Here is a 12,287-nt window from a genome sequence, read left to right as displayed (position 1 = left end):
TTGTTGGTGGCGGTGGTGGTAGTCTAATTTTCCAAAGGCTTTGGGAGGTATTATTTCATTTTATCCTCATGACCACCACCACCACCACCTGCCTTCTCCTTTAACATTACCTTGTATCTACTCTGTATATACCTTGAAATGCCTTTTTGTTTACATGTTATGTCTTTCATTAGAATATAAGCTCCTTGAGGGCAAGTATTGTTCTCTCTCTCTCTTGTTCTCTCTCTCTCTCTCTCTCTCTCTCTCTCTCTCTCTCTCTCTCTCTCTCTCACACACACACACACACACACACACACACACACACACACACACCATTTAGCACAGTGCTTGGCACATAGGAAGTGTTTAATATATTCATGATGATTGGCTGAAAACAAGTTTGTGAGATGGGAAAATTATTATAAATTTTATTTTGTGGGGGAAATATTGAGATACACAGCTCATTGTCAGATGTCTTACATCCTGACAGTATTTGAACCAAAATCAGAATCAGGATATCCTAATTCCAAACCAAGGATAACTGTCCAAACCAGATCATGGTCATCTTTAGACACAAAGCAAACAAAAAAATTAAGCTATTTAAACAAATGTTAAGAAGTGAATGACCACTGAAGATTTTTAGAGTAATACTTCCACACAACTTTTTTTTTTTGAGAAAGAAGAGTATGCTAAGTTATAAAAGTGGAGCAGGTAAGGTCTCAGAGATTATGGGTTCAGATAAAAAATGTGGAGTTAGCATCAGACATAAAACTAGAATCTAGTGTAATGAACTACATATCACAATATTCCAGAACCTTTCCCCCTTCTGTTCTTTTAACAAGAGGCACATTACTAGGCTTTGTTTGAAACCAAATCTCCCTCCAGAAGAGATTTAGTTGAGTATTATTATTACATTAAGGAAATCTTTACATTCTACCAACCTTGTTATCCAGTTTTCTGGCTTCAATTTCAAATAAGACCACTCTGTTATCCTTTACTTCTTCAGCTGAAATCTAGTAATAGACAAGTTAAATAAGACAAAAAATAGAATCTATGTAGGACCTGGTCTATTTTTCTAGTATTGATAAATTCTGTTGTATAATAGTGTTATTATTCCATCCTACTTTTAGATGGACTTTAAAAAATTTAATAATTATATTAGTGTTGAATACACAGATAGGAGAATAAAGATGTTTAGGAAAGGTGTGCCATGGTAAATGGAAAAAAAAAGTCTGAAGCATCAAAAAATTGCTCTTAATGTGCCAACCCTACTATATTTAAATGAACTACAAAAGGAAATACATCCAACATTCTTTTTCCAATCTGGTTGTCCCCACCAATCAACAAATTGTGGTATATAAATGCAATGGAATATAGTGATGTATGAGAAATGACAACTATGAAGAATTCAAAGCTGATGCAGAGTGAAGTAAGACAAATCAGGAATATGATATACACAATAACTACAATAATATGAACAATAAAAACAAAACTTAATTTGTAAAATTTAAATGATTAAGTTTTGTCCTGGAGAAGAGTTAAGAAAATATACTTTCCTCTCTCTTTTTTTTCTGAGGTGGAGGAACACTGTCAGAAAATTTGTTGACTTTACTAAACTGCTTTCCCCCCTTATTCATTTATCTATTTGGGAAATTTTTATAATGTATATATAAAATCTCAGTAAGAAACCACGCGAAATGACAGAAATATCCACTTTACATAAGTCCAAAAAAAAACCCCACACAGAATACAAATTTTAATTATACAACATAAGAATATGAACACAATATGGTAAAATAACCTCAGATTACCTGGCCATTTATTGTGTCATTACAAGAAATAACTTTGTTCTTATGAAAACTTTAATCTTATGAAAAACTTAACTGGACAGTTTGTTCTTCTAAGAGTTAAAACATGTTTTTTTAAAAAGGCTCTGGCTAGGTTTTATTCTAAAATGTCTGTGTATAAAACAGAACATAAAATATCAAAGTTCTATAGATGTAAGAAGAAATGTTTTGTTTCGTTTTTATCTTCAATGGATCTTTCTTCTTTGAAAAAGACAAATACTGAAAGAATAAGGTAAGCTTCAAAATAACACAGAATAGCTGAGTTGAATCTCAACTAGAAAAATTTCTGCTGAGGATGGCATGAATTTTCCTAAACTAGAACTATTTTTACTTTATTTAGTTTGGTAATAAAGTCACATATGTGGCCCTTATTTCTTTTTTTAATCTTTGTTACAAGAAATGCCTTACTGTGTAGGGAATAGAAAGATAGATAGATCATTGTTATATAAACAGATAGATGGAAATCAATATGATGTAAAAACAAAAGACATCTATCAAAAGTAATGATATCCCCCAAAACATGGCTGTCTAGGTACCAGTGACCTAGAGTAGACTCTAGAAGTAGAGGCTTGATATTTCATCATTATCTACAAGGTCCTCTAACTACCAAGGATAGTTCTCAAAAAAAACTCTTCTTAAAAGAGAATTATGCTGATCCAACCATTCTGGAGAGCAATCTGGAACTATACCCAAAGGTCTATAAATAAGTGCATATCCTTTGACCCAGCAATACCACTTCTAGGGTTATATCCCAAAGAGATCAGAGAAGTGGGAGGAGGACCCATATGTACAAAAATATTTATAGCAGCTCTTTTTGTGGTGGCAAAGAATTGGAAATCGAGGGGATGCCCCATCAATTGGGGAATGGCTAAACAAGTTGTGGTATATGAATGTAATGGAATGCTACTGTGCTATGAGAAATGAGGAGCAAACGGACTTCATAATAACCTGGAGAGACTTATATGAACTGATGCTGAGTGAGAAGAGCAGAACCAAGAGAAATCTGTACACAATCACAGACACAACCTATGTGTGATGACTAACTTCAATAGACTGGGCTCCTCTCAGCAATGTATGGTTATAAGACAATTCCAAAAGACTCATGATCGAAAGAGATACCTACATCCAGAGAAAGAGATGCGGAGTCTAAATGCCGAGTGAAACAAACTACTTGCTCTGTTTCTTTTTCTTGTTTTGTTTTGTTTCTTCTTTCCCACTGATCATTCCATTGGTTATAATCCTTCTTTACAATCTGACTAATGATTAATGTGGAGATATTTGTAGATCCTATATTTAAGTGCATGCCACCATGATGGGGGGACGGTGAGGAGAGGGAAGGGGAGAAAATTTGAAACTCAAGGGACTGTGGAACTGAATGTTGCAAACTAAAAATAAATTAATTTTTTAAAAACAGAGTTATGGTGTTTTTTACTTCATGAACTGGAAATACTAATCCTATCATCAACTTGGAAATCCAGTGGGTCAGGGTCTCAGAACAAAAAAACTAACTCTAACATGGTTTTCCCCAAAGGGATTTACAATGTTCTTAATAGATAGGTCTGTGGGAATCACAAGAAGATTGACAAAAGTTGCATAAGATTCAATAATTCGAAAAAGAGAGACCTATTTTGGTATTTAGAGAAAAAAAAACATGCAAAATTAGAAATCTGTTTGCTATGATGTACACTCCCTGAGGGCAAGAATTATGTTTTTTCATCCCTTGAATATGGAAGGTGTTTAATGGCTGCTACATTGTATAGAATCTCCATTCTTTTTTTTTTTTTTTGGAGAGAGAGAAGGCAGGGCAATTGAGGTTATGTGACTTGCCCATGGTCACATGGCTAGTAAGTGTCAAGTGTCTGAGGTTGGAATTGAAATCAAGTTCTCCTTACTCCAGGGCCAATGCTCTTAGACTCTCCATTCTTGGACAAGATACATGGTAACAAAAGAAAGTAAGTGACAGACAAAACTGAAAAGAGAAGTATGTTTTAATATCTAAGATATTAAAGATGGATAACTTGGGAATGTGTGTGATGATGTTATATGTCTCTGCGCAATGGGTAGTTAAAATAGGAAGAGGAGAGGAGAGGGTATAAAATGGCTACATCTCAAGATAGCACCCAAAATATTTCAGAGATGTTCTTTTCAAATACTTATACAGTCTGTCTGTTGGTTTTAAGAAAGTATGCTCAAATTAAAGAGCCAAAATGGCCCCTTAGCTTGTGTAAGGACTGAGGCTATACAGAAAATGTTATTTCCACTGGCAATGGAGAGGTAGGAAAGAAAGAACATAGCTGGCACAGCTCTCACATGGCAAACATACAAATTTCCAGTGCAGCTGAGCTCCTGTTTCTTAAGCATCCAGGAACTAAAAAAAGAGGTTTCCAGAGCAGAGTTCTAAGAGATCAAGGAATCACTACATGGCAAGAACAGCCTTTTTTTTCCTTATTCCAAACATTTGTAGGCCAACTCTACCTTACTATTTGGCCAAAAATTTTTTTTTTCATTTGCTTAGGAGGAAATAATAAAATGTTACTGAAAAACAGCTGTCTTGTGGTTTGTTTAGTTGGCTATTTTATTTTTCTAAAGACTTGTGATTTCATTGATCTAAGCAGTTCTTGGCAAGAAACACCCTCTTATAAATATAGATTGGCACCTTCTATGCAACTTAAGAGTCTCAGAGTTGTCAAAAGCACTGAGATTAAGGGACTCATCCAAGGTCACCCAGCAAATATGTGTCAGTGGCAGAACCTGAATCCATATCTTCATGGTGCTAAGACCAACTCTCTAGTCACTACACCATGCTTCCTCTTATATATCTTGCCATAATGTTACCTCTTTCTTCTAAATAATTTAACAAAAGCAAAAAGCCTTGTCTTACCGTGATGCTCCCTTTCCCTGCAGGTTTTCCATTTTTAAGGACCAATGGTCGAGTTAACCTCTTACTAGAAACAATCTGTTAAAACCAAAAACAAACAAAAAAAAACTATAATGAAAATCTATTTCACTTCATTAAAGAAGCTTTGAAATGGAAATTTTTACAGTCGTGAAAAATGGAAACACTAAACGCCTTCCTTATGGATTTGGGAATTATGAAAAACACTTAAAACATAGCTATTCATATGGCATTTGTTAGAAATTTTCAAAGTGGCTACCCAAATAAATACCATCTCCTAACCCACATCAACTCATATTTCTACAGACCAAGATTTTACAACTTCTGACTTTTAATGGAAAAAGAGGGAATGATTCTCATCTCAGATTCAAATCATACTCAAGTCCCCTGTAGGTCAAAAGATTTGATAATGGCATCTAGGGCAACTTCAGTTTTTCAATTTTCAAATAGCTTCAACATTTAATCCCCAGAAAATAGTTTTTTGACAAAATAATTTACAACATATTTCCTGGGTTTATCATCTTGGCAAGATCTATACCCATAAGCCTAATCCTTAGCAGAATTATGTTTCTAAGCTGTATAGAAATACATTATTCTCAAAAAGCTAAGGCTCAGTGTAACTATGAGTTGTGATATAATCTGAGCTAGTTCAAAAAAGATGTATACTACAGAACTACAGGAATTAAACAGTATATTCCCCCATGCTCGAAGACACTAATACTGACAAACGTGTTCCAAAAATAATACACCCCTAAGTAATAAAGAGATCCATAAGGGCAAATTAGAGGGGGAATACATTTTTTTGTTGACTAACAATAAATATATAAAATAATCTCTATTCCTCTAAAATATCATTCTAAAAAATATTTTATCTTATTATATCCTATATATCTTATACATTATATGGAAAGGATTCTAACAGGATTTAAATATACAAGTAAATTAATATAATTTTGAATAAAATATATTTTAATGAACTGTAATGAAAGTAATCTAATGCCATTTCTATGTCAGCAAAGTGAGGCAGTGAGTTATGAGTAGTTACATAAATTAATATAGAAATACTCAAAATAAGTTTTTTAAAAGGGTGACTTAACAAAGGATTTCTTTGATGATTCAAAATCATCTGTAATTGCTCTGAACACTGACTGTTGCTCAACAAATTAGGATACCTATTCAATTCATTTCAGCAAGTAGAAAACAGCAATGCTAAGAAAATTTATTATTATTATCATCATTCTTTTATCCTTGGCTATGCAGGCCACATACTCCAAGTCTGAGATTCACTAAGGCACCTAATATAGAATGTCATTCATCAAACATCAATACAATGAAACTCATTCTTAGTCTGAATAAGTTAATGACAAAGTGTCTTATTTGTATCTTAGCAGGATAATTATACTTATTATTTTTAACTTATAACAAACTTTCAGATTAATATTAATACATTACTAATGATTAACCTACTTTTCAAGACTCTTAGTTCAAGAGTGATGTTCTAAGTATAGTTAAGGAATTAATACTTCAAAAGATCTTTTCAACATTAACAATTCTTTTTTTTTTTTTTTGCTTTTCTGGAGGGGCAATTGAGATTAAGTGACTTGCCCAAGGTCATACAGCTAGTTTTTGTGTTAAGTGTCTGAGGCCACATTTGAACTCAGGTCCTACTGACTCCAGGGCCGGTGCTCTATTCACTGCGCCACCTAGCCGCCCCGAACATTAACATTCTTGCCAGCATTTACTATAAGGTAGCAAAACATGGAATGCCTCCAATGAACTAAAAATGAGTATCACATGGAGGCAGATGAAGAGGTGCATAGTGGCTGTGAGCAGGCTGCAATGGATGATCAATGAGGAGCTTTGAGAAAGAACAGGAGTAAATGATGTCATCAAGGAATTGTATGATAGGAAAAGATGATGGACTTGTAATGTGGCATGAATGAGGAAGGCCAAGTAGACAGTCTATATTCCACTGATACTCTTACACTATCAAGAGAAAATAAGGAAGGCCTTCAATACATTCAATGAACTCTCTATTTATGAGAAGACAAACATACAAGTCACCCAAGATGGACAGGTATGCATGGATTGAGATCTACAGCACAGTAGGGAATTACCAAATCAATGAGATTATAGGTTCATTTGAGTTCTTAAAAAAAATCAAAGAAGACCACGTGATAAAGTGGAAAGAGCTCTGGATCTGAAGGTTGGGGACTTGAATTCAAAGTTTGGCTCTGCCACTTAATATCTATGTAAACTTGTACAAGGCACTTAAATTCCCCTGGGCCTTCATTTCCTTATCTGTACAATAAGTAGGTTGGAATAGGTGACATCAAAGAAATTTCTGTCTGCTCTAAATCTATGATGGCATGATCAGTGATTTCCTCATGTAGATGGTTCCTCCAATGACGCAGATTGTAACTCTTCCTCACCTAGAGTAGTAATTTCTGAATTATAGCTTGAAAATTCTGTCACCTGGGAGTTCCCATCTATTGAGGAAGAGCTAAATAAATTATGGCACATGAATGCAAATTGAATATTACTGTATATGTATATAAATGACAAAATGGATGGTTTCAAAGAAAACCAGGAAGATGTGTACAAACAGAGCAAAGAACGAAGTAAGAAGAATTAGAACTTATACAAAAATAACATTATAAAGAAAAATAGTTTTGGGGCAGCTAGGTGGCGCAGTGAATAGAGCACTGGCCCTGGATTCAGGAGGACCTGAGTTCAAATTCGACCTCAGACACTTAACACACACAAAAAAAAACACAACTAATCGTGTGACCTTGGGCAAGTCAACCCCAATTGCCCTACTTCCCCCTCCAAAAAAAAAGTTTAAAAAAATAGTTTTAAAGGCTTGAGAATTCTGATCATTGCAATAATAAACCATGATTCCTGAGGACCAAAATAAAAGAAACATGCTACCCACATCCTGACAGAAAAGAGATGGACTCACGAGGCAGAATGAGACAGATATTTTTGAACAATGCAGTAATTTGCTTTGCTTTATGCTCATTTGCCATGTTCTTATGGTCTTTTGTTTTTCAGTTGGGAAGATGGGACAAAGAGAAAACAAATTTTTGCTCATAGAAAAATTTAACTTTAAAAACTATCATTTGGTGGTATGTGGGGATATAGCAAGGCTTTTTTGGCCTTGCTAAAATTAACTAGGCTATCTTAGACACCATAATTGTCTACCAGGCCTTTCCTGCTTGGAAAGCCTTTGCCTGAATTTGTACATAAGCTTCAAGGAACATAAGTTGTATGAAAGTATACGAAGACATCATAGGAGAACATTTTGACAAAAGAGACTTAAACTTAAGGATTCAAAATTAAATTATAATAGGGTAAAAAGAGACCTTATAGGTCATCTATTCCAACCTATAGCTGAACAGAAATCCCCTTTACACAACTAGATTCCAAATCTGCCACAAACTAGGTCTGTGATCTTGGAAAAGTTACCCTCTTGAACTTCCATTTCCTCAGTTACAAAAAGCAGGATAATATATTTACCTATCTCCCTTCTGCAGCTGCTGTGAGAACAGTAATGAAAATACATTTCAGCTATATAAAACATTAGCTGTAACCAGAAATTCATTTCCCTTCATGGTGGCACCTCAGTCAAGGTCAGAATGGAGCTAGGATGTTCTATTCCTAAGCATGCAGAGTTAGCAGACTGGAGTTGCATATTAAGAAGAATGTCCTAACAATTAGAATTGCACTGAAGCAGAATGTCTGAGGATAATTCCTGAGTTTCCTATCACTAGAAGGCTTCAAGTGGAGACCAGATAACCATTTATCTAAGATACTACAGGGAGGAATAAAGATCAATGCAAGTGTGGGTTGGACTTCATGAATATGTTACATCCCTTCCAACTTTAAAATCTTCGTGAGAATTATATAACTGTATCATTACAGGATCAAACAGAACAGATCAGACTTGGAAATTTCAGAATTGGATTTTTTAAAAGTATTCCTTTGTTAAAGTTGGGCACATTTTATATGATTCCAGACTTAAAAAAACTTACAGTCTTAGTGAGAAAAACATCATCGTGCTAAAGACTTATCTATGAAGAAAAACTTAGGGTTAGGGTTTGGGGGATTGAATGTTTTAAACCTAATTCTTACACTAATAAAATCTTCCAGGTATACATTAGACTATGCATATAATAATTATAATAGCAGCAAGCATTTATATAACAATTTAAGGTTTGCAAGTTACTTTACACGTGTTTTCTCATTTGATCCTCACAACAATCCTGTGAGTAGATAGTACTGTATTCATTTTACAGATGAGAAAATTGAAGCTAATTTAGTGCAGGGGTGGGGAACCTGCCGCCACAAGTGGCCCTCTAGGCTGCTGATTCCCCATCCCTGATTTAGTGATTTTTTGAGGGTGATATAGCTGGTAAGTGACAGAGGGAGGATTCCCATTCAGGTCTTCATGACTCCACATCCAGAGCTCTATTCACTGTCATCTAGTTGCCTTAGAGGTCAAAGACATAGCCAGAACATCCATAGCAGCCCTTTTACGGTAGTTAAGAGTTAGAAGCAAAACAGATTCCCATCACTTGTGGAATGACTAAAAAATACACAGTACATAAATATGATTGAATATTATTGCACTATTCATATAGTGAATACGCTACACAACAAATAGAAAGAAAATACAGAGAAGCATGTGAAGATTAGATAAACAAATAAAACCAGAACTGTATATGTATGTGTTCATACGCACATGTATGTACATACATGTATGTACACATACATCTACAACAAAATTTGAGAGCAAAATTAACCCTTAATGCTGATTAATTGTATGACTTCTTTTTTCTTTTTTTTATTAGGTGGGGAAAGTAGGGCAATTGGGGTTAAGTGACCTGACCAAGGTTGTATTAAGTGTCTGAAGCCAAATTTGAACTCAGGTCCTCCTGACTCCAGGGCTGGTGCTCTATTCACTGAGCCACCTCGCCACCCCTAAGCTGATTAATTGTAATGACCAAAGCTGAATCTGGAGAAGAACTGTAAAACTACATGTCCTTTTCTTTTCTTTACAGAGGTGGAAGACTATGCATTTGTAATATCATATGTGCAGTTCAGAACAGGCTAATAAATTGGTTGGTTTTGCTAAATGGCTCTTTTCCCCTCTTTATTTTTTAATCTTCATTATAGGAAATGCCTTCCTGAAGAGTGGGACGTAGTTGAAAACAAAAATGATAAAAGAACAGAGTAATATTAAAAGTGAGGTAGCAATATGGTGCAGTAGATAGACAGCCAGGCCTGGAGTCAAGAAGACCTGAGTTCAAATTTGACCTCAGAAACTTACTAGCTTTGTGACCCTGGGCAAGTCACTTAACCCTGCTTGCCTCAGCTTACTCCTCTATAAAATGAGCTGGAGAAGGAAAAGGCAAACCACTCCAGTATCTTTGCCAAGAAAATCCCAAAAGAGGTCAGGAAGTTAAACAATGACTAAACAACAATGCTAAAAGTAAAAAAAATTTAATTAACTTCTCTGTGAATTTTTAAATGCATAGGAGAGTTGCCACAAAAGCAATGAGACTGTTAAAGTGCACAGTAAGTCATACTTACTTGTCCCAAAGTACCTTCAAATTCTCCCAAGAAATCATCATCGTTCAAATCAATGGTTTTGTTATCAATGTCATAAATCCCAAACTTCAGCCTCTGAACCACTTCAAAATAGTAATCAATTAAAAATTTTTTAGTAAATGAGGGATTCAAACAATTTTTAATCCTTTCTGTACGCTCAACCTGTGGAGAGAATAGATATTGGTATAGTCATCAGATTATAGATATGTATTTTGGGGCACAAAAATCTCAACCTTCACTTTTATTGAACAAACTTTTATTAACATTCCTAATGGTTAATGGGAATTTCTGTATCTAAAAATTTACTTAAGTGAATGAACAGACTAAATGTGTTTGCTTTAACCAAAAAAAAAAGGATTCATTTTAAATTGGTGGGTCATTACTGTTAAAAACCTCTTTCCATAATCAAAAGTACAATCAGACCACCCTCCCCTCCAAATGGATTTTTAAATGTTTTACCTCATACCACTGCTGTCCACTGGTATTCAATAACAATACACATAGAGGGTCTGACTTTGAGCCTATATCTTTATCCAAAAGATTGTCACAGGAGACACTCAGCTCCACCTTTGTCACACATTGTGCCGCCATCTGTTAAACTGGAAAATGAAGAAAAAGCAATGAAAGAAAATATTGAGAAAAATGTTAATTCTAACAGGAAATGGTTGGATTATTATTACGATTTATTGCTCTTCAACAAATCACAAGAACAGGACAATTTCATGAAGTTGCCAGACTACCTAGGTATCATAAATGCCATCTGGGAGTTCGATGACCTATTAACCCATTCCAATCATATTATTTCACTGAGTCTTTCTGAGATGAAACTTATTTCCCCATATGTTATTGTAAAACAAATCTTTTAGTACTTCATAGGAGAGATGTTAATCTAATTACCTTGCCACAAAATGCTTAATTTGGAAATTTGGAAAAGTCAAAATATGATCTTAATTACTCACTTGAAAAATGACAATAAATTCACTATAAAAAAAGAATTTCAATAATAGGGTACAGGCTCTGACCTCTCCTTGAATCTTCCCACTAGATCAGGCTTTGGTTTGAGCTGCTTTTGGCCTAAACCTTTTGTAATCCCTCCTCCCAAATCTCAGCTACCTCCAGATTGCCTCCAGTTACTTCCCACCCTGGATCCTATCAAAATCCCATTCTCTAGGTTGCTGGCCCCAGACCTCTGGGCCCAGATCTCTAGGCACCACTGCCTACTGGCCACTCCCATCAACATCCTCCCTAGATTCCAGTCACTCCAGACTACTTGGCTACCCCTAGATCCCTCCCACAGTCTTTCAGTATATAAAATCCATCTAGCCTCCAAGAAAGAGCTCAGATTCTATCTGCATTAGCATTACAAAGGCTCAACTTCAATCTGGCCAGCTAATGCCATACAAATACAAATGCCCAGATTCCTGAAGAGTCTAGTCAATGCTGAGATTTCTTAAGAGTCTGACCAATATAGCAGATTTTTAATAAACTTTGTTTTCCTTGGTTAAAAGAAGGCTTGGGTCGAATTCATTTGGGCAGGTCAGTATTCATGTGTCGGTATTTGGGGGTCCCAGCACCCCTAAACCTCAACAATTCCAATAATCAATTTTACTTTTAATCGGCCTTAAAATTGACCCTCGGAGAGGCTAGGTGTCCAGTGAATAGAGCACTAGCCCTGGAGTCAGGAGGACCTGAGTTCAAATTCGGCCTCAGTCACTTAACACTCACTAGCCGTGTTGCGCAAGTCACTTAACCCCAAATGACTTCCAAGAAAAAGCAAAAAAAAAAAAATTTGGCCCTCCACTTTCGATGGGACTTATATGTCAATCAATCAAAATTACTAATATGGCCAGCACAAACAAATTACTATTAATAGAACCATTTTTTTAATGCCAAACACAAAACATACTCTATAATGAAATCTTTGTCTTTAAGTTCTTTTTTTTTTGCTTTTT

The 12,287-nt window shown here is 35.2% G+C and overlaps 1 protein-coding gene across 3 annotated transcripts in view; it reads right to left on the bottom strand.

Annotated features, from left to right (window-relative positions):
• CPNE3 (copine 3) overlaps positions 1-12,287 on the bottom strand; it is a 61,136-nt gene that overhangs the window by 27,326 nt on the left and 21,523 nt on the right. For 2 of the 3 annotated variants that reach the window (XM_069103622.1, XM_069103624.1), the window contains 4 exons: positions 10,795-10,934; positions 10,318-10,497; positions 4,708-4,782; positions 921-992 (listed from right to left, as the gene is read on the bottom strand). In XM_069103622.1, the coding sequence (XP_068959723.1) occupies positions 921-992; positions 4,708-4,782; positions 10,318-10,497; positions 10,795-10,926 (459 nt within the window). In that variant the 5' untranslated portion in view covers positions 10,927-10,934. The remainder of the gene's footprint in view (positions 1-920; positions 993-4,707; positions 4,783-10,317; positions 10,498-10,794; positions 10,935-12,287) is intronic. The other variant, XM_069103623.1, reaches the window with a different exon arrangement.

Source organism: Petaurus breviceps, unplaced genomic scaffold (genome assembly GCF_028583685.1).
Source record: "Petaurus breviceps papuanus isolate PSGF00001 unplaced genomic scaffold, PetGlider_PUasm1.0 582, whole genome shotgun sequence".
NCBI classification, from domain to species: Eukaryota; Metazoa; Chordata; class Mammalia; order Diprotodontia; family Petauridae; genus Petaurus; species Petaurus breviceps.
The sequence above is the reverse complement of the archived record's forward strand: the minus strand, read 5'-3'. Positions and strand labels throughout refer to the sequence as shown.